The 21,334-nt window shown below is 41.2% G+C and overlaps 1 protein-coding gene across 1 annotated transcript; it reads left to right on the plus strand.

Moving 5' to 3' along the window:
• The first annotated feature begins 10,504 nt into the window (after positions 1–10,504).
• Positions 10,505–19,349, plus strand: LOC147136378 (atypical chemokine receptor 3-like). The gene is made up of 2 exons (XM_086052492.1): positions 10,505–10,648; positions 15,023–19,349. The coding sequence occupies exon 2, from the start codon at positions 15,074–15,076 to the stop codon at positions 16,205–16,207; it is 1,134 nt and encodes a 377-aa protein (XP_085908618.1). The 5' UTR covers positions 10,505–10,648; positions 15,023–15,073; the 3' UTR covers positions 16,208–19,349.
• Positions 19,350–21,334: the final 1,985 nt, after the last annotated feature.

The raw sequence follows: 21,334 nt of genomic DNA on the forward strand, positions 1-21,334 counted from the left end.
ACTGATGGACCATTTTTCTCCCTCCCCCCCATACATGACAAGACAATAGGGGTGAAATTTAGCAACCTTACCTGTGAACTTTATGTCAGTAAGCATACATGTGGTATGTGGGGATAGGATTACTCATTTGGCCTCGTAGCACCTCCGGGCAACCAAACGAGAAGAACAACTTGTCCGTCTTGCAGCCTGTGGACAGATGCTGTCATTCACAAATCCATATTGGATGCTCCCACCATCACCCGGAGCAAGACATTTCCTTGGATATCACCTTTTCTTCTTTTTTTTTTTGTTTGGTGGGAGGGTGTAGGCAGGGGGTCGTAATCCCTCTATGACATGATATGTGTGTGTGTGTGTGTGTGTGTGCGTGAAGAAATGCACGCAAAGGGTACGGTTGAGGGAAAACAGAACTTCAGTTCTTCGATGAGTTACTGCCGCCCTCACAGATGACAGACATTGTCAATGGAGTGAGCCACAGATGGTCATGGTCAACAGCGTAACAGGAAGGCACTGACAGATTCATTGAGGTCACAGAAAAAGAGAAGGAGAGAAGACAGAGTAGAGCGTCTGCATGACTACAAGAGAAAAATAATTCACATTTATGTCTGGAGTTGTCTCCCCCACAGCCACCGATGATTAAGTACAAATTCACAGTGGTAGACGACCATTCTGGGCATCCTCCGGTTGTTTATGATTGTCTCTATGTGGAGTTGTTCAACAAACACTCAGGTGTTAACATTTTAACTGTATTTGCAATGAAAAAAAATGTTCAAATTGAAGGGAATTTTTGGCTCATATTGGCCTCTCAAGACTGTAACTTTTGTTTTTGTCGACTTTCGGATTTTGTCGACACGAGCCACCCGCATGATTTGTTTGGCAGTTTTTACATTAGTTTGATGCTTGCTGTTATCTTGCGGAGTTTCAGTGTCGTTTTTATTTATTTATTTATTTTTGTCAGGCACCTTCATGGGGTGCGACAGGTCCCGACAGGGTCCACCGGGTCAGGGAATTCAATGCTGTGAGTTGATCATTACTTGACAGAATGGAAAAGTAAGCGATTGAAAAGTCACTATTTGTTGAGCTCTTACACCTGCCGATGAAACTGTGCTAATGCTAATGCCAATGATCTCTCATTCTCAATGTGGTGGTGGAGTGGTTACCATGTGTGCCACACATTTAGGAGCAAATAAACAGCAATGGTCAATACAACAGTATGTGGAAGCTGTAGAAATCATATCGTTATCGTTAAATTGCATCTTCATTTTATTAGTGATTTAAAAAAAAAATATATATATATATATATATATATACACTGCAACTGCAAAAATAGTAAGTCACATTATTTCTGGAGTTTGTTCTAAATCCCTTATGGAAGAACCCACTTTAAAGCACTTTATGATGCCTTATGGTTTCTCCATGACAGGTGGACTAAGAAATGTGTTAAGCACTATACTGTATACATATATCCCATTCTTCCTTGTTTCATCTGTGTTTTTAAAATACGGGCTATTGGCCCAACGTTAGTCAAATGCTGTTTTTTTTTTTGTTTTGTTTTTCAGAAAGGCTGGTATCGCAGTACGTATTGATATTTCAGGATCGAAAAGTCTCGATCACGCGCACTCGCAAAAAGAACATCTGCAGTGGTGTATGACTATGAAACCAGTGTATCCCCCGGTGGGATACAATTACCAACTCCTTGGTTCCCCTTTGGACTATAACATGTTAAAGTGTGTTCCAGCTCATTAGTGAGGCATTGCCATGTTCACACTAATGGGTTTTCAGGACAGCAGCAGGATTTTTTTTTTTTTTTTTACGATAAAGCTAGGGACCACTCAAAACCCCACCATGCAAAAAAACACTTAGTAGTTTAGTGTGTTCCTAAAGAGACATGCCCCCTCACAATTTATGGCTTCTTCCTTGTTTGATGTTACCCTCCTCCTCCTCCATGACCATTCTGTGAAATGACCTCCCTTACAGAAGCATAAAGAACTTTTCTTTATGGTAATATCGTAAACACACTTGATTATAGGACTTGCCTTTGAGTGGTTTGCTTTTTGCATAACGCATACTCTGAGAATTTGTCAAAGAGATAATAGCTCAAGTTCCCTCTGTTTTCTAGCATGGTTTGACAGCCAAGTGTTTCACACACACATTAGTGGGATGGAGAGACGCTCTGTCAATGTCAGGAAGATCTTGACAGCTTCATTTCTCAAGCGGCACGCCGCCTCGCTGCTGAGCACGCACCTGCATGAACAAATCCTCAAGGAACACAAAAGGTTTGCCGTGTTTACAGCATGAGGGCGCCACGAGTGATGAATAGAACTCGCATGACAACGCCAACACAAAGTCCAGGCAGATGGACTTTAGGATTTTCCTAAAGATGAAAAATCCAAATGTTAATTGGTGGAGGGAAGAATTTATGTCACGCTATTAGGATGGTTAACTATTTATCTAACTGCTATCTATTACAATTTAGATTCACAATGGAAATTAAATGCTGCAAAAGCCAAATTCTCTGGAAAATATGCCTTAAAATTCATACAAAACATGGAGGTGAAACAGTCATCATGCGTGACTGACTCCATGTGTGTTTTGCTTTTTGGGTACGTCATCACATCACGGACATCACACTTTTTTTAAAACATTTTTTTTACAATCAGTGGTTAACTTCTTTTTACATTTGCCAGGTAACAGTGGCAACGTTTACATGGACACAATTTATTCAATCCAATCAGAGTTTGGATTAAAATTATGATCGGATGTTTTCATGGACACTAAAAATATTGATCCGATTAGGACGTATGTGTTCATGCATCACACTATTGAGTGAAACAAATTATTTTGACATGCGCAGATTGACCAAATTTACCAGAAGTAGAAGAAGAAGCTGTAGCGACTTCCGTGTCAACAAAACATCTCTACGTCCATCTCTACTTTAAATGTTAGCGATATTTCGCTTATTTTCCCGTTTGCACTGTTACAACAAGTTAACACTTCCTAATGGAGCTGCAAATGTACCAGGTCATGTTTTTTTGCTCGCTCTGCTCGTATTAGCTTCTGGTAATAACAGAAACGTTTATACTGACGTATACTGACGAAATTTCAGAGTAAATATTTTCATGCGCGCCGATCAGATTAACAGTCGACATAAACCACCTCTCTCGTTCGGAATAAAATCCTGATCGTAATGGGCTTGATCGGGTCAGAATATTCCGAATGGGGTGTGTACATGAAACATTGTTATTCCGATCAGGCATTTGATCCGAATAAATGTGTCCATGTAAACGTAACCAGTGTTGAGAGGCACAATATATGTATGAAGTTGACTTGAACAGCAATTCCCCTCTCCTTATTGGGAAAAAAGGCAGTATAGTGAGTTAGCGGTTACATATCTGCCTCACAATTATGAGGTTAGGGTTCGAATGCCAGCTCTGGCTTTCCTGTGTGGAGTTTGCGTGTTCTCCCCGCGCTTGCGTGGGTTTTCCTCCAACTTACTTGCACATCCCCGAAAAATGCGTGGGCGTTTAAATGAAGACTACGGTCAATCGTCCATAACCTGGAAAGTGAGTGTGAAGGTTTGTGTCTATGTACCCTGCGATTACCTGGCAACCCGTCCAAGTTATACCCCGCCTCTCGCCCAAAGTCGGCTGGGATGGGCTCCAGCTCAACCGCGACCCTAATGAGGACAACCCCTATAATAAATAAATGGATGAATGGCAAAAAAAGAAAGAGAAGGAAGTATGGAGGTATGTGAGGGAGAAACGCAGAGGAGGTAGGTTGTTGAAGACGTGTTTGAGAAGAGGGGATCCACTGAATAGAGATTTGCACAAAAATAGCAAGAGTCTGTCAGACCCCCCACGAGTTAGACTAGAATAGAAAGAGAAGTCATTAGCAATAAGTCACTCAATCTTTTTTCCTCTGCTCCCCACAAATGCCTCTCCCACACTCTCCTCTTTTTATGACGTCGCCACAGAACCCCCGCTCGCTGTCTCCCACCCTTTTCCTTCTCCTTATCTCGGAATCGTTGTGTTTATGAATGTGTGTAATGAACTTAAATACCCGGTACTGTTGGCTGAAAGAAATTATGACAAAAAAAAAAAAAACACATTGTAATAATGGACCATAAGGTCAGCAAGTGTTATTTTGAGCATCAACACATAAGAATAGCAAACCCAATTGTGTTTAAATTGTACAACGCGGTCTCAGGGGTTTTGCGCTTGACAGCGCGGACTAAATCTGCGAGAAAATGCGAGGCAAACACTTGAAATCTTATCAGGAGTAAACGGAAGCGAGACTCCTCTGCCAAGACTGGCAGACAAGCATTGGGATTTCCTTCTGTTGTTTGCATAAATATACCCGTGATAGTTCTGCTACACTACTGTACTTAATCGAGTAACAGAGCCTCAAATAGTGGCCTCCACTCCAATAAATGCCTTGGCTCAAATAAAGACTGTGACAAGCGGAAATTGATGTAAGCCATTTGTGTGCTTTGATGGAATTTATTTTATTTGGTCCTTGATGTCAGGGACCTTTTGTTAAAAACCCCGTAAAGCAAAAATATATGTCTTTTGGAAATTTGACACCCCACAGTGTATTGGTAACAACCATACCAAATTTGGATGATTAAAAAACACTCGTCAAGTATATAAAATGGGGCTTAAAATGGTGCAAAGTCAAGCCTTTGTCCCTGCTCTCAAACGCCGTGGGCTTGAATATGCTGAAATCGTGCCCTGCTCAACCGTTAACTGTCAATTAAATATCACTGCTGTAGATAGCAGTGTAAACATGCACTTGGAAAACAATTTCAAAACCGAATATATACTGTGGACTATAATCATAAAATAAGTACACAAGCCAATTTACACACATTGGCGGGGACATAATGTGACTGCCAACTACATAAGAAGGCGGTATATAGTGGGGGAGGGGAGACTCAGTCCAGACACACAAGCACGTCACCGGATGCCGTTTTAGCCGCACCCAAAAAATCTGGAAAACTGAAATGGTAAAACGCATCTTAATGCTTTACAGCAGAGGTGTCAAACTAATTTTTATCACGGGCCACATCATAGTTTTGGTGTCCCTCGGAGGGCCGTTATGACTGTGAAGCCATATAAATGTACGATTGCCTTATATTAACACATATACACAACAAATTGATGGATAACTAGTTTTGAAATCACAAGCCAGTACATAGTTTGTTCAACTATTTTTCATTTTGTTATAAAGGAGGGATTGGTAACAAATACTTGGAATATCTCATATGTAGTGCTGAAAGCAAAGACAATTTGAGAGAAACATGTCAAGTCAATGCACATGATTTGCCTTTACGGGCCACAAAAAATGATGTTGGCTGTGATCTGGCCCACGGGCCTTGAGTTTGACAGATTTACAGCATTTTAAGAATAAAAGGACAAGCACCTGCAGGTAGTGGCAACTTGTCTCTCTCAACCCTGACACAAGCTCACAAATAAATACCTAGTGTACTCTGCAGTTGAGTAAATAAATGGACACTGGCTGAAACTTTAAGTTCTTTAGGGACAGAATTCGATGGCATGCCACTAGTTGTTTAATGTATAATAACTCCATCAAGCAGATTATATCACCGCTTCACTACAAAAAAAAAAAAAAAAAAAAAAAAATTGAACACTCGAGCCTGAAAGTTGAAGGGGTTGACAAGGAATGTCTAATGATTTGTGCCTTCAAAATCACTTGGCTTCCTGCTTTGTTATCGGGCATATGAGATCATTTTTAAAAGCTTGAAAGGTATTTGTTGAAAACAGCCACTTCCAGAGCGCTGTCAAGGTCGCATGTACTGATGTGACATTTGACCCAAGACGACCTCACCGACGGGTCTCATTACCTCTCAAGTCAATACGGGGATTCCTTTGACTGGTTAAATGTTGTGTTAAAAAAAGCGGGTAATGCTCATAATAATTGCCTTTAATGTATTTACATACATGCAAACACTTACCGTATGAACAAAAAAAGAGACATGTTGCTTTCCACTAAATAACTGAAGCAGTACTTCCCATCTGTGTTGCATGGAGTCGGCCATCTTCCGACAAATTGAATACTACACTACCCTTGTTTTATTTCTGACACAGTGGATGCTTAAAAAAAGACTACTGTGCACATTACAAAAAATTGCATGATAATGCTGAAAAGAAAAAGATAATACTTACACAAAGTCCAATTTTTAGCCGTAAAAAGGGCATTGTTGTGTATCTTTCAGATTAAAGGCGTAATATATAAAGTCACATTCAGCACAGTTGGCCAATATTTTGCTTGACTCGCTTGCACGAGTTTGAATAGGAGCACTAGATGGTGGTAGTGAACGCAATTCAACTGACTCCGTAACAAGCAGCAGTTTGGTGGATTTAAAAAAGAGGCTTCAAGCTACTGAATGCCACTCCCAGTTGAGGTTTACTGTCAAACTAAACAGAAAACAATAACATGTGAAGGAATGATATCAGAGGAGCAGCATGTTGCCTGAGTCACAATCGGCAAAGGCTGAAGTGTTGGAGTTGTACTTCAGTAAATTTTCACGGAAAACAGAGAGAATTGTGGTCAAGATTTTGGATCCTGAGAGTGGAATTCTGGTGAACACGTCATCTCTGGCGGCGACTGTACAACATCTGGGGCCCTAACGCTTAATGGGGCATATGCACCCGTTCGCCAGTCATTTTTTTCGCACCTCGCGTCGACACTTTCGAGGTGCGCCGATTTCCCCCATCCGGACTTCTGACACACACACTATGCGTAACCTGAGAATTTGCGCGCAATTACCAAAGAGGTGTGATTTGGTGAAGTATGACGCTGGCCCTAATTTACGGATCGTGGAGTTTTCATAAGATATGTGAATTCCAGAGAGAATCATTTTGAAAATAGGTCACAATTTAAAGTTAAAGTCAAGTTTAAAAAAAACAAAAAACTTTACAATACGTTATGTGGCCCTAACAGTCTGAACGCGGTATTCTGATTAATACTGTGTTTGTAGAATATGAATTAAGCAGCAAAATTCACCTTTTTATCCATGTCAGTGGGCGGCCATTTTGCCACTTGCTTTATACTACTTTATTCTTACAACATTATGATTTTAATCTCATGGTGTTTTTTTTTTTTAAATGAGTCCTAATAATCTGTGACCGTGGATTAATGTTTAATCATCACATCCTTTCACGTGAATTTCATTTATTGCTCCACATGTGTCACAACAAAATAATAATCTGGTCTTCCGCTGTGTTGTTTTCCCTGACAAAGAGCCGGAATGCTTTTTCTCAGGCTTCACACCGCACACACACCTGCTTTCCCAGTGTGCCCCGCTTGTGAATGAGGAGTGCAAGAACAGAGCTTGGCAGCGGCGTGCGGGGATGCGGATGTTTCTGCGAGAAGCTTATAAATCCCCCTGATGCTCCTGATACGGAGGACAATGGGTATGCGTGCAGAGCGGGAGCTCTCCTTAAAAGCCTCATTGAAACTGAATTCACTCCACTGCTCTTTAATGAGGTCACCAAGCAGACAGGCAGGCTGCTGGCTGTATTTCATCGCCGCAGTCAGCCATGGTAAACTTCAGCGGAGTGACCTGGACCGTTCTGCGATAACTTCTTTCTTAGGGCAAACAAGCTGGACGGCGCATACCTGGCGAAGATAACGCTTCAAACTTATCAAAATATACACCCGTGACCGTGAGCCCCTTATCGCAACAAGACAAGGCAAATAGTATTCATCAGGCTTATCGAATATTGCATGGAACTCGGGGTTAATTGCTGGGCTTGAAGTGGCAAAGCAGGACACCCAAAAATGACACCACGGTTTGTGCAAAACCGAAAAAGTGTGGAGTTTGGGCTAGGCTCATACGACGGTACGTAATTGGGTGTAATACAAGTTGGAGGCGGTCGGTTTTGGGACGGGAAGCACTGTGTTAGTGGACCGTTGTTTGTATGTGCCCTGTGATTGGCTGACGGTCATTTCAGGGTGTGACCCGCAATCAAAGTCAAGTGGATCGGCTCCAGCTCACCCGCAAGCCAAATGAACAGAAAATGCATTAGGTCAGATCATATTAGGTTGAATTAGTATCTTTATTGGAAGGTTTTCTGCAAACACATACTTCCATTTCAGACCAAACGTGGATAAAACTGTGGAAAAAAAAAACACCATAATGTTTTAAGGATTGGCAATGCAGTAAAGGTATATTTTTGTTGAGTTGGACTTAAGCAAGCTGGTTGACATACGCTCGTTTTAGTATATTAATGCATTGCTTTGATGACATGGTGATATTTGATTTGACCTTATATCCATAAGATATACCGTAATGCATTCTAACATACATTTATTGACAAGCTTTGACAAACTTTCGAAAAATATACATATACTTTGAAGTAATTCTGGTCTATCCAGTTACATACATACATTTTTTTTGTAGTTTATTCACAAGATTGACAGTTGTATAGCTTTCATTTCACATTAAACATAAAGCTGTCAAGGACATCTGTTAACAATTTAATAAATAGTGGTCTTACAGGGTATGGGTTATAGTGCCACCTGTTGCTTTGGCATGCACATGACAGCCATATGGAATAACGCCATTTATGTAGATGGAAACGCAATCCCCCCGACACACCCTAGCAGGATCAGAGGGTAACATTTAAACGCCCCCCTTTGGCCATATTAATTTCAGAGATGTACTGTTTTGCTTGACTTAGAATAACAACCCCCTGATTAAAACCAAAACTTGCACATGACTTTGACCTGATCCGGTTCGTTATTCAGAGGGCGTTTCAGTTGCTCGCTCTGCTGAGTGTAACCCGTTGGTTGGTTTTGGGTGGAAGCCGATCAACTGTGGATGTGGTTGACTGAGTCTGGTTTTAGTCTGAAGTAACGGCAGGGCGAGGCACTCCCGGGATGAGGCCCCTCAACTCAAAATGTCAGAGAGCGGATTGTGCTTAAATACTTTCCCAGTATGTTTTCGTTATAATTACATAGCATGTATGGATAATGTAGGACAGAATCTCTGGTATGTGAGAGCAGCATAGTGTAAAAAAAATGGTTGGAACTTTGCATTTCATCTTATGCCTGACAGTAAAAGCAGTCATTCATCTATCTATCTATCTATCTATCTATCTATCTATCTATCTATCTATCTATCTATCTATCTATCTATCTATCTATCTATCTATCTATCTATCTATCTATCTATCTATCTATCCTTAAAAATTCAGTTGCATTTTGAATGTTATTTTCATTGGGGTGACGGCCAAATTGAGTTATTTCAACACAATGAACCAAACCCTTGTTTGACAGTTTCATGAACCGTTAAGAGTAAGGCAGTTAGAAAATGAGTCATTTGTATTCACCACATATTTGATTTCCTATACAGTAAATAGTAAATAGAGCACTACAGTAACTGTGTATAACATAATAGATAAAAAATAAACACTTGTGGCCACAGCCCTTGCACAATTGACATGACATAGATCAAGGAGTATATGGGCCACTCGGGAAAAAATTATAAAATACTGTATTTTGTTACTCAGCGAGGATGCATTTTTGGGGCCTGTAGGCATAGCTAGAATGCTAACTGCACACTGTAGTTGTAGTAATGGGTCAGGGTTTTATAACTAAGTACTGCTCTACTATCAGTACTAGCAATTGCGACGGATAGCAATAGATAAAATGAGGGTTCTCTGTACTTATATAGTGGGAAAGAGCCATGCCCCAAAAATCCAGAAAACTGAGAACGTAAAAAAGAGTTTAACGCTATATCTCAACAATTCAGTACTAATTTTTTTTTATCAGCCTTTGTATGTTTTCAGCACTAATCTATATCATATTTAATGTATATAGAAAGAAATCTTGAAAATAGCTTCATAAGGTCGTTAGGAGAATTGCTTGCTGCTGAAGTTGCATATGCTGACTAAATGGTTAGCACATCTGCCTCACAGTTTTCAAGTTCCCAGGCCTTCCTGTGTGGAGTTTGCATGTTTTCCATGTATTTGTGTAGGTTTTGTCTGGGTACTCCATTATTCTCCCATATTACAAAACCACATCTGTTAGGTTCATTGAAGACTAAATTGTCCTTAGGTGTGAATCAAAGTGTGAGTGTTTGTCTACATGTGTGATTGGCTGGAAATCAGTCCAGGATGTACCCCACCTTTATCAAATTTGCTTTACTATGCCATGCTGGGTACTGTATTAATTTGATGGTAAAAATTAAATTTTACTTTTGTACGTTCACTTCTGAGTCTGCGTGTGAGTACTTTGGCCACCACCTCCAGTAAAGATACATCGTTTTTTAAGTACACATCTCATGAAATTGTTCAGATGTGCCTATATATTTTTGAATGCGACTGCTTATACTAGTAGTTTTCCTCTTACTAAGCAGGACTAGCACGTTCCTCGGCCCTCTCCTGGCCGAAACCCGGCCGTGACGACGTTCTTGCTTCCTCTGCTTCCAATACGTCCAGCCTTGGAGGCGTTGCTCTCGCTGTCAGTATCAGCAAGTGCACAACGAGTCATCGAGCCATTCTCGCGCGAGGAGGACTCGGAGGAGAGACCTCGAAGTGCACTTCAGTAGACTTGATGCAAAGCTAAGCGAAAAGCGGAGAAGCGTGCAGAGAATCTGCGGAAGATTTAACCCCCCAAAAAAGAGGTAAGCTGCAATGATGAGTTCACGTGTTGCGGGAGAAGTGAGAGCTGAGCCTTTTTACGTTTTAAGAACGTCTCCTTGTTATTATGTCTACTTTTAAAACACAGTTTGTGCATTTTTTTCCCCCACACGCAACGAATAATGAAATAAAAAATAGGTTGCTTTTGCATGATTCGGCACTTAATTAGCGCCATTTTCTTTCTTACCCCACATCTTTCGAATAGTAAATTGTGTCTGATAAGAGTACTTTGTCTCCAGCTCGCTGATACAAATCAACAATAGTCCAATTTACATTGTGTTGTTTTTAGTCTGAGACAAGCCGTCTCGGATTTAACCATAACGATACCGCGGCGACTGTTCACAAAGTAACTAGTGACAGCAGAAACTTGTGACAAAACATCACAAAACCATTTTGCACCTGCACCAATCTCGTTGTGGGGAGACATTAGCACATGAAACCCCTTCGCTGACGTTTTACTGTCTGTGTATTGAGAGACAAAAGCGTTGTTTTGGGCTAATTTGTAACTGGATGCTCTCGGTGACTGAGTCAGGGGGAGAGAGAGCTACACTCACACATTGAAAAAAAGAGAGAGCGACAGAGACCGGCATTGAACAAGAACAAACACTGTTGGATCCACGTTTCTTATGTAAAAGTAAGAATCAAACAGTCTGAGAAGTACAAAATGTGCTTTTATGTACTTTTTCACTTATAGAAATTAATATTATTTATTTGTAAGTCAATTTTAACTGGAGTAATTCTAAACTTAATTTATCATCAATTTAACCTCATTTGTGAGTATAAAAACCTTGCTGTTAATAAGCCTCCAAGCTCAAATCCCCATATTCTTTACATGTATTCCTTCTTCTTTTTGCTTTATAAAGTGGATATATGCTATTTTTACATTACACAACTATAAAGGGAAATACTTTTAGTAATTGGGGGCACTCCTCGGGTTCCTAAACATGATTTATTAGCAATTAAACATCATCAATTAAAATAAAGCTTTAAAAACACGTTTTTGTTTATTCCACATGCACAAATCGACATCCGTTAGACTTATTCCCACTGATTTTTGATTAATTAAACAGATATGTGTTATTCATTATATTTGTTGATTCAAAGATGTTCCATTATGTGTACGTGTTTGTTTGTGCGCGCGTTACATGGTGTTTTTCAAGCCTCCAAGCACACATCAATGCTGCTTACACTTACTCCCTCATATTTTTGTTGAATTGGACACACAAGTGCCATTTTTCATTATGAAAGGACAAAACTAAAGAAAGAAGCTGCTAAGGTGCTGAAGTAAAGATTCTGCACTGTGTGCTTGTCTGTGTTTTATCTGATGTCTGTGGGTGTTAAGGAGCTAATTAGCTTGAAGCCTGCCGAGCTACCTGGCTCAGGTGTTTTCCATATAATATGAGGGAATTGGAGGCCATTGTGAGAGATTATCTCTGCGTTGAAAATCCCCTTGTTGCAAAGAATGGCCCTATCTGCTGTCCAGTCAAATTAAAAATGCAAGGCTGGAACAGTAACATTGTATCACAGAAGAAGCATTGCGTTAATAATGGTGAAATGTTTCTCGGAAATGGGAATTCTTACATGATTTACAAGCCTAAGAAGTCCCAAATCCTCTATAATAATAGTTGTAAACAGTTTACACTGACAGCAGTTCTGGTTAGTGATTTGTAATATTATCCTTGATGTTATATTACCCTGCTAGCCACTGCCAGTTTTATTTTCGTACTTAACTACTGATGGATTTGGGGCAAATGTGACGAGAGACATTTTAACTTGGGGGAGCTAATCATTTAAAGAGCAAAAATGCAAAATACTTGCAGCTGTATGATTGGCAAATAGGTGCTTCGAATGACACATGACTGCTGAAACTGAGTGGAGAATGCATGTTAAGTTGCAACAAATGGGTGAAAAGTCATTATTATTGTGTGTGATGTGATCCTAAAATGTCTCCAGGGGCTGTGGAATGTTATTATTAGTTAAGAAAAAGCAATGTGGGTGCAGAGATTTCTTAAGGCAGTCACATTTCAACCTGTCACCCCGGTGGTCATGGGCCCTCCATCTACAACTTGGAGGGAAGGCATTTTGCCTGGTGTCAAGCCTCCCGCTGATCTCGGCACACAGTTCCCCTCCGTGGGTGGACAGGTCACTGTGGGGCATTAAGCGGGGTTAAGGCAGCCGTGCTCTGGTTTTGATCCGTCTCCCCCTGTACACAACTCCCACCCGCTACCCAGCCGACCTCTCACATCACGGCGGGCGGCTCGTTGGAGGAGCCGAGAGAGACATCACAGCACACTGTGAAGCCAGTGCAGCAATGCCGCCCAAATATGTCACTATAGGCTTTCCTCATTCTAAAGGACGGTGTCGAATTATTAACATGCCACACTGTCACATATGTCACCTGGGAGCCCTCAATTCATGCCCATTACAAAAAACAACTTACATTTTTTTTTAACGTATTGGTGTTTTGACAACTGCAAATTGCATTCAAGGTTTTGCGTGTAGAAAACCAGAATTTGTTTGCATGCCACAACGTACATCATTACAGTGGAACCTGGCATTATTTATATAGTGCATTTCATCCACAAGGTAACTCAATGTGCTGTACATGAATAAAAGTAACTGTAAGCATTTAAAAACAAAGAACTCTGCGCTGAATGTGTATTCATGGGCATGCTGAAGGGGCATTTAAATGTGGTAGAGGGACATCAACCCTGTAAAACTTTCATCTGCTTTAGGTGTCTTACCGATGTGTTTTCATGTGGACAGATTCAGTTTACCGCCGCCAATCATAAGCATGAAACGTTTTGAGTTGTTTTTGATATAAGTACCTAACCAGGTTAGACAAAAGCTAAAGGGCAGCTAAAGGGCTAAAGGACGTTTTAAAGATATTTTTTATTTTTTTTGCTATGTACATGTGGGCTCCTTATACTGCTTGTCAGTTCCATCTCTACGTTTGTGCAACTATTTGAAATGTTGTGCATACACTCACTTATTAGCTTCAGATGTTGTAAAAATGACGCGTTCAAGGTTATGAGCTGCCTTTTCTTTGATCATCTGCATGGCGACAGCTCCTCTGTGACCTTGCAAGAAGAATACAAAGAAACAGGATTTTTTTTTCTTTTACTTCTTCAGGCACGTTATGGGAAAACATTCTTTAAAGTGGCATCAGGTTTCCCCCCAAAGTGATCTGCGCTTTATTTTGGAATGCCAGGAACGCTCCGGAAATACACTGTTTGGGTTTCTCCTTGCTGCTTCCTTGTGGCTAATCTGCTCTGCGCTCGAGGAGCTAATGTAAACACTTGTTTTGAACCGCACTCCCTCACTCACCTCGACCGCGCATCAGTCATAATTGACAGTCGACACTGTGACAGACAGGCTCTGTTAAAGTCTGAAAGCCATGTTTGAACAAGTTAACAACATTAAGATTCTTCAGAGTCGGGTGGCAGACCACAAGTGACTATTTTATGAGCTCATGCTGCCCGATGAAACTAAAACCTCCATTCAGGAGCCAGAGAGTGAGATGAAAAACTGCGTTCTCTTTGCTCATTCATTTACTGGTGGAAAAGCATCGCATCTTATTGTAATAGTGTGTAAATGCATAGAAACAGGAGTTCAAAACATTCAAGTGAAGATTGTCGCATTCAGTCCTATAATTTAGGGGAAGCCAGGAACCCCATAAAAGTAACATTTTGTTTGATTGAACTCCTCCCGAATGCGTGGCGATTGGATATACTGCGTTTAAAACTTGGGACCACAAACCTGGAAAACTGATGTGGAAGAGGCCAGTCGCGCTTGTCACAGGGAGCCGAAATGACCCACACACATGGAAATGCAGAGTTGGAAGATGTTTATTCAAAGGTGAACTTGCATGACTCCTTCTTGTAACTGGCTCAAAGTCAGCCTAAGATCATGCAGAAACTCGCAATCCCGGCTGCGCCCGGTACAGGATCACTTTTCACATGAGTTTGTCTGAGTCATGGACTCACTAAATCACACCCAAACATTTAGTAAATAAGACTCCTAGTGCCTATATCAGATTTTCTTTCACTGACTATTTACCAAAGCTGTTTTGATTTATAGCTGGTATGCTGTTTGCATAGATATGTTGGTATACAGTATGTCATAAATTAGCAAATTGTGTTTGCCCACAGATCCAAACTAGTTGACATGAGAGAAAAAAAAATGTCTGAGGGGTGTGACAGAGGTCAAAAGGTTACAGTAGATGTCCCTTGGAAACCGAGGACCTTCCATACAGCCTTATAGAAGGTGTCCAAATCGGTTTATTTGGCCTTTGTAGTACTGTTTTGACTTCTAGAGCGAGATTAAAGGAATGATGATGTAATGTCTTCTCTTTGCAGGATTCCTCTCAGTGTGTCTGCAGTTTGCGTGAATTCCCTGCCGTTATTGAGATGAGTCTGAGCACCAGCGAAATGGAGGACCTGTGGGAGTCCCTGGGCTACCTCAACTTCTCCGACAACTTTTCCAACATTTCCAGCGTGGACACCACAGTGTGCCACACGGCGTTCAACCGCATCGCCCTGCTCCACTCCATGTGTGTCCTCTATACATTCATCTTTGTCGTGGGCCTGGCAGCCAACGCTTTGGTCCTGTGGGTGAATGTTCGCGCCCAGCGCGACTCCACCCCTCGCCACGAGACCCACACGTACATCGCCCACCTGGCCGTGGCAGACCTGTGCGTGTGCCTCACCCTGCCCGTGTGGGTGAGCTCGCTGGCCCAGCATGGCCACTGGCCCTTCGGCGAGGTGGCGTGCAAACTCACGCACCTGCTCTTCTCCGTCAACCTCTTTGGGAGCATCTTCTTCCTGGCGTGCATGAGCGTGGACCGGTATCTGAGCGTGACAAGCCACCGGGAGAACCAGGGCGGCGTGCGCAAGAAGTTGATCCGCCGCGTGGTCTGTATTGGAGTCTGGCTTCTGGCTCTGGTGGCCTCTTTGCCAGACACCTACTTCCTACGTACAGTGAAGGCCTCGCACGGGGACAACATTCTCTGTAAACCTGTGTACCCGGAGGAGAACCCAAGTGAGTGGATGGTGGGCGTCCAGCTGAGCTTCATTCTCTTGGGCTTCGTCCTCCCCTTCCCCGTGATCGCATTCTTTTACACGCTGCTGGCCAGATCCTTCACTTGCACATCCTCGCCATCGTCCACTACGGTGGAGCAGGAGCGTCGCGTGAGCCGTAGGGTGATCCTGGCCTACATCGTGGTGTTCCTGGGCTGCTGGGGGCCGTACCACTCTGTGCTGCTAGCCGACTCGCTCGCCGAGCTGGATGTGCTGCCGCTTACATGTGGCCTGGAGAATTTCCTGTACGTGGCCATGCACCTCACCCAATGCCTTTCTTTGCTGCACTGCTGCTTCAACCCCATCCTCTATAATTTCATCAACCGGAACTACCGCTATGACCTCATGAAAGCCTTCATCTTCAAGTACTCCACGCGGACTGGCCTAGCGCGCCTCATCGAGACATCCAACGTGTCTGACGCGGAGTACTCCGCCGTCGCTGTTGACAATCCACCGCAGATATGATGAGCTCTCCATGAAAGCTTTTCGATTGAAATTCCGTCTATAGCCAACCGACGGCATATTTGACATTAAATGACCTTTACAGACATTTTCCGCAGCTATATCAAGAAATCCTGTGTACAGGAGCGTATCACTATCGATGGACTTATTGCGTAAAAAGCACTTAGAAAGCAGTTTATTAGTGAAATTATATATATATATATATATATATATATATATATATATATATATATATATATATATATAGTGATTTGTAAAACCAAACCAGTGTGTCTAAACCTTGATTGTAAGGTTGATTAATGCAGTGTTTCCAATATTTAAACTAGAGTAATGACGATCTCATCTTAATTTCTTCACAAATCTCATTCCAGTGTTAAATCTGGGCCTGTTTGTTGAACACAATGCTGAAATAGCCGCATGACTTATGTTGCATGAATGGCAACAGGTGGATAAACAGCTTTATTGTACTTATTGTACTTTGTTTCTTTGCCATCTAATGGAAGAGCATTTGATTGTTCTCTATGTTACTATAAGTTGCAAACATATAGATGAGCAAAAGATATATTATTCGTAGACAACAAATAATTTTGGGGCACTAATGGGCTGTTGCTCAGTGGCTGGGAATCACTGCATTAGTATATGTGTGTGTTTGTGTGCGTTGGTGTAGAGAGAGAATCTAGCGGGCATTGCTAGGACTGTACAAGCGAAACAGCATTTTTAATCAATCTATTTATACTCACTTGAATTGTTTGACGTCACTCACACTCTGCTCTACTGCACTCATATTTGCCTCAAGTGTGCCCACTGACTGGCGCCTTGTTCAAATCCTGCTGTCACACGTTAGGAATGAAAACCTCATGGCGTCACCTCAGTTGAATCCTTCAACCAAAGTAGAAACATGTTTGATCCCATTTGTTCAAATCTGTTGAGGCTTGCTGTTACAATTGATACTATTTCCAAATGGCACGTAAATGACTTAAGTGCTAAAATTCACGTGTACTTTAATTTACCTTCTGAATCATGTTATTAGACATAAACACTAGTTAGCCTGCTTTGCTAGCTTTTTTTGTGAGCCTAGCCTGTGTTGTTATATTTTTGCATTTTTGGCTTTTTTTGTGAGCCTTCGTCTTTAGCATTGCCGTGCTTTGGTATGTGTACAAAAATTGAAACATTGCTTATGTTCATAGATACCTGATGAAGCATCTTATCACAGATGCAAAGCTACTGATTGTTGTCTTGCTTTGCTAGTCTTTTTCGTGAGTGTGAGTCCTTCAGTTTGGTAATGCAAGATAAGGCATATAAGGACTCCTAACCATGTTTGCGCTGGATTGCTAACTGCTAGTTGGACTGCATCTTTAGCATTGTCTTACTGTGATTTGTTTGCTAAATTTAAACCATTCCACATGTTCATAGTAACTGAAAGCCTCGAATACTGGCTTACCGCCAGTCAGCCTGCTTTGCTAGGTCTTTTCCACCAGCCGTTTTCTGTGATATGTATGTTAAAATGAAACTATAACATTTTAACATTTGTCTTATGAAGTCTCTTATCAGAAAATAACACTGTTCATTGCTAGTTAGCCTGCTTTGCTAGCTTAGGTCTTTAGCATTACTGACTTCTGATGTGTGCTAAAATGAAATCATTACAAGTGCTTATATATAACTTATGAAGCACTTATCAGACATAAATGGCTACTGACTTAACATGTGTTCATACTTACCTTGCAAAGCCGCTCAGACATCAAAGGCTACCAACTGCTAGTTAGTCATATTCTTAGCCTTTTGTGCTATCCTACATCTTCAGCATGGCCATGCTGGGTTGTGAGTGCTAAAATGAAGCCATTACACATGCTTATAGTTACCTTATGTAGCCTTTTTTCACAAAGAAAAGACTGCTAACTGCTAGTTAGCCGCGTCACTAGCCTTTTTCCATTAGCCTTTTTCCATTAGCCTGCGACTTCAGCATCGCCGTGCTATGATGTGTGTTGGCTATATAGCCTTTTAAAATATAAATCATGTCATTCCTACATTACGCACATATTATCTGGTTTTAAATGACTGCTAGGCAGGTGAGTTTATTCTTAGAGACAGCTTTGGCAAAGCAAGCTAGTATTGTGTGAGGAAAATGTCATAAACGGAGTCACGTTTCCAATTCCAACACTTCCCATTCAAGACGTAGCCAATAAATACCATCTTTTGACCCTTTTCCCACAGAAGTCAAGCTACTTACTACTGGCTTGGAAAAGGGGGACGTAATAAACCAATTATCTCTTTTGTTTCAGTGTCTGAAGATTGAGTGTGTGACAAATAGCTGCCTGTGACGCTGTTTCTTTATTACATTTGTGGACTTAATCCTGCTGCATCAGCACATCAGGGCCACACATACACACACTTTTACAACCAAATAATATAAACGAACAGCTTTACTGCTCACATGCAAGCAGCAGTTGTGATGTGTAACTACAAAGTGTTGATCAGAGGATCAAATGAATGCAGTTTGTCTTGTGAATGTGTGTGCTTGTGGTGGCTTTTTTGTTTTAGCTTCCATCTGAGGGGATATCATTACATTATTATGATGACATGATGTCACGTGATTGTGACTGGGGAGAAAAACGTGTCCACAATGGCGCTGTCATCTCTTTTTTAATTTTTATTTTCTTAAATGTTCTGGCAAATATATTAAACAGTAAAAATATTTTGTCTCCATACTTCCCGGCTCCTGTCATAATAATCTCTTAATATCTCATCTTTATGTGACCATTATGACAGTGGCTTTCAAACAGGGGTCTTGTTGTACCCTTTTTTTTTTTTTTTTTTTTTTAAATACATGCCTACAAATGTGGACTGGTGTTCAAATGAAACAAACATCCTAAACCAATCACATTACTCCTGCCCTCTTTAGCTTTGGGCCAGTTAAAAAGCTCTGATATGATTGTGATGTATCATCATATAAGTTTGACATCCTTGCATGAAAACTTTTTTTTTTTTCAAACAAAAGGTGTATTATTACATATATTTTTCCCCGAGGATAAAAGGTGTGTCCTATTTTATTATTTTCTTACAATAAAGCTTTCTTCTCCTGAATAAATGGTGTAATACAAGAATAATGCATTAAAAAAATGTAATAAAGATGTATTGTTAACTATGACTTTCTTGCCTTGTTAAACTTTAATATCATAATATTCAAATGTTATCATAAATATGACTTTTTTTCCTCATAAGATTGTTCTTGTAAAGATTAGGACTTCTTGGATAAAAATTATGACTCTTGTCATAATATTGGAACCAAAGAAAGACCAAGATTCCTTGCAGTTGAGCATGCACAGAGTGTGCCGTGCATTCCGGATGGTCCGATGGCCGTATACATGCACGCATATTCGGGTTGGAAAGTGTTGGTCGTGTACTTACAAGATTGCTTCTTCAGCTATAAAAAGGGCATTTGTGGAACTGCTAACTTAAAGGAATATACAATACAGTGTATTTTATTTTGCCCCTTAGGAGGGGCGGTAACCCAGGCATCATATTTGGAATTTTAAAAACCCGAATAAGGCATATTTGGGTTATTGCGCATATTTACATGGCTTTGAAAAACCCAAATAGTGCCAACATTCGGGTTTTAAAAGGTTTATTGTCTGCATGTAAACAGATTCATTTTCGGCCTGAGTGTGCGCGATTCATGGAGAGAAGGCAGAAGAGTGAGTGGGGTGGCGCTGTGGACTGAGGCTTTGGGCTGGAGTGTCTGCTTTAGAGCGTCTTGTTGTTGGCCGTGAGTATACGCATGCCATGGAGAGAAGACGGGAGAGTGTGGTAAAAAAAAAAAAAAAATAGTCCAACATGACAGCCAGTGTGTGTAGGAGATTGGCGCAGCCCCGGCCTTTTTCGTGTGCGTTGTTATTGTGGCTACTCCCCAACAACCTGGTGGAATATATTCCAGCCACTGTAAACATTAATCGGATATATTTTTATGGCATAAGAAAGATGCTAGACGGACAAGCATCCATCTTTGCAGAGGAAGAATTCCTTTCTGCTGCAGTGCAGACACCCAAGAAGCGTATATTTCATTGAATATAAATGTGATTGTGAATTCAGTGCGTTCCCACAGATATAGATTGATCGTTTGAGAGTGGAGAAAATGGCTTGATTTTTCACAATATTGAAGCCTCCTTTACATAATTGCCAACTTTTTTAATCATTCGAATTTAGCATGGTTGTTAACAATACATTTAGCCAACCATCACTTTACAGGGAATTTAATCTGTGTTAGAATTATGACGGGGCCCTTAGAAAAATATCTTCCTTGTAAAGCCTGCTTCAACAACAAAAGCGTAGTAGCGCATGCATGGGAAAGAGAAAACTGATGCTGCCCTTTCCAACAACATCCATCCATCATTAGCTTGCGAATAGAAAAATACATTCATCAATATTGCCTACCCACAAGGAGGGATAGGAGAAAAATTCCAAAGTGTGTCAAATTGTGTGACATTGACTTTGCCGAGACTCTCCTCCTCCCCTCCCAAATGTTTCTTTAACCTCCCGGTCTCGACACCCTGCCACTTTTGTCCTCAGGATATGTGATAACCCTGCAGACGACCTGCTAGCAATAATCGCGCCTGTCCAGAGTGCTTCAGTCTTTCCGTTAATCAGCAGCTGACCTCCCCCCACTCCGATGGAAAGTCCAGTAAAGACAATTGTTGAGAGGGCGATGAGGTACGATAATTGCGCAATGGAAATAGACTCTGATTAGACACACATGCATTGTCTGTTAAGCAGCTGGACCAAAACTTGGACCTTTGCATAGCTTAAATCCACACATCCATTTTCTATATTCGTCATTAGGGTTGTGAGTGAGCTGCAGGAGCCTATCCCAGCTGGAGTTTACACAAAAGATAAGCAGTTTGTTTGCATTTTGTCCCCTTACTGTGAACCAAACCGTGACCAAGGTACTGTATGTAACGAACCGTGATTTTCGGCTTTACACCACCGGCAATTATAGATTTATGCACAGTATGTGGTTTCACTGTCATAACTGGCTCACTGAGAGCAACCAAAACCGCAATGTGGCCTGCGACGAAAACAAGTTTGACATCCTTGATTTAGAGTCTTCAATGAATCTAACTTGCATGTTTTTGGGGG

Source organism: Filicampus tigris, chromosome 14, assembly GCF_054856515.1.
Source record: "Filicampus tigris isolate MCC_2025a chromosome 14, RoL_Ftig_1.0, whole genome shotgun sequence".
NCBI classification, from domain to species: Eukaryota; Metazoa; Chordata; class Actinopteri; order Syngnathiformes; family Syngnathidae; genus Filicampus; species Filicampus tigris.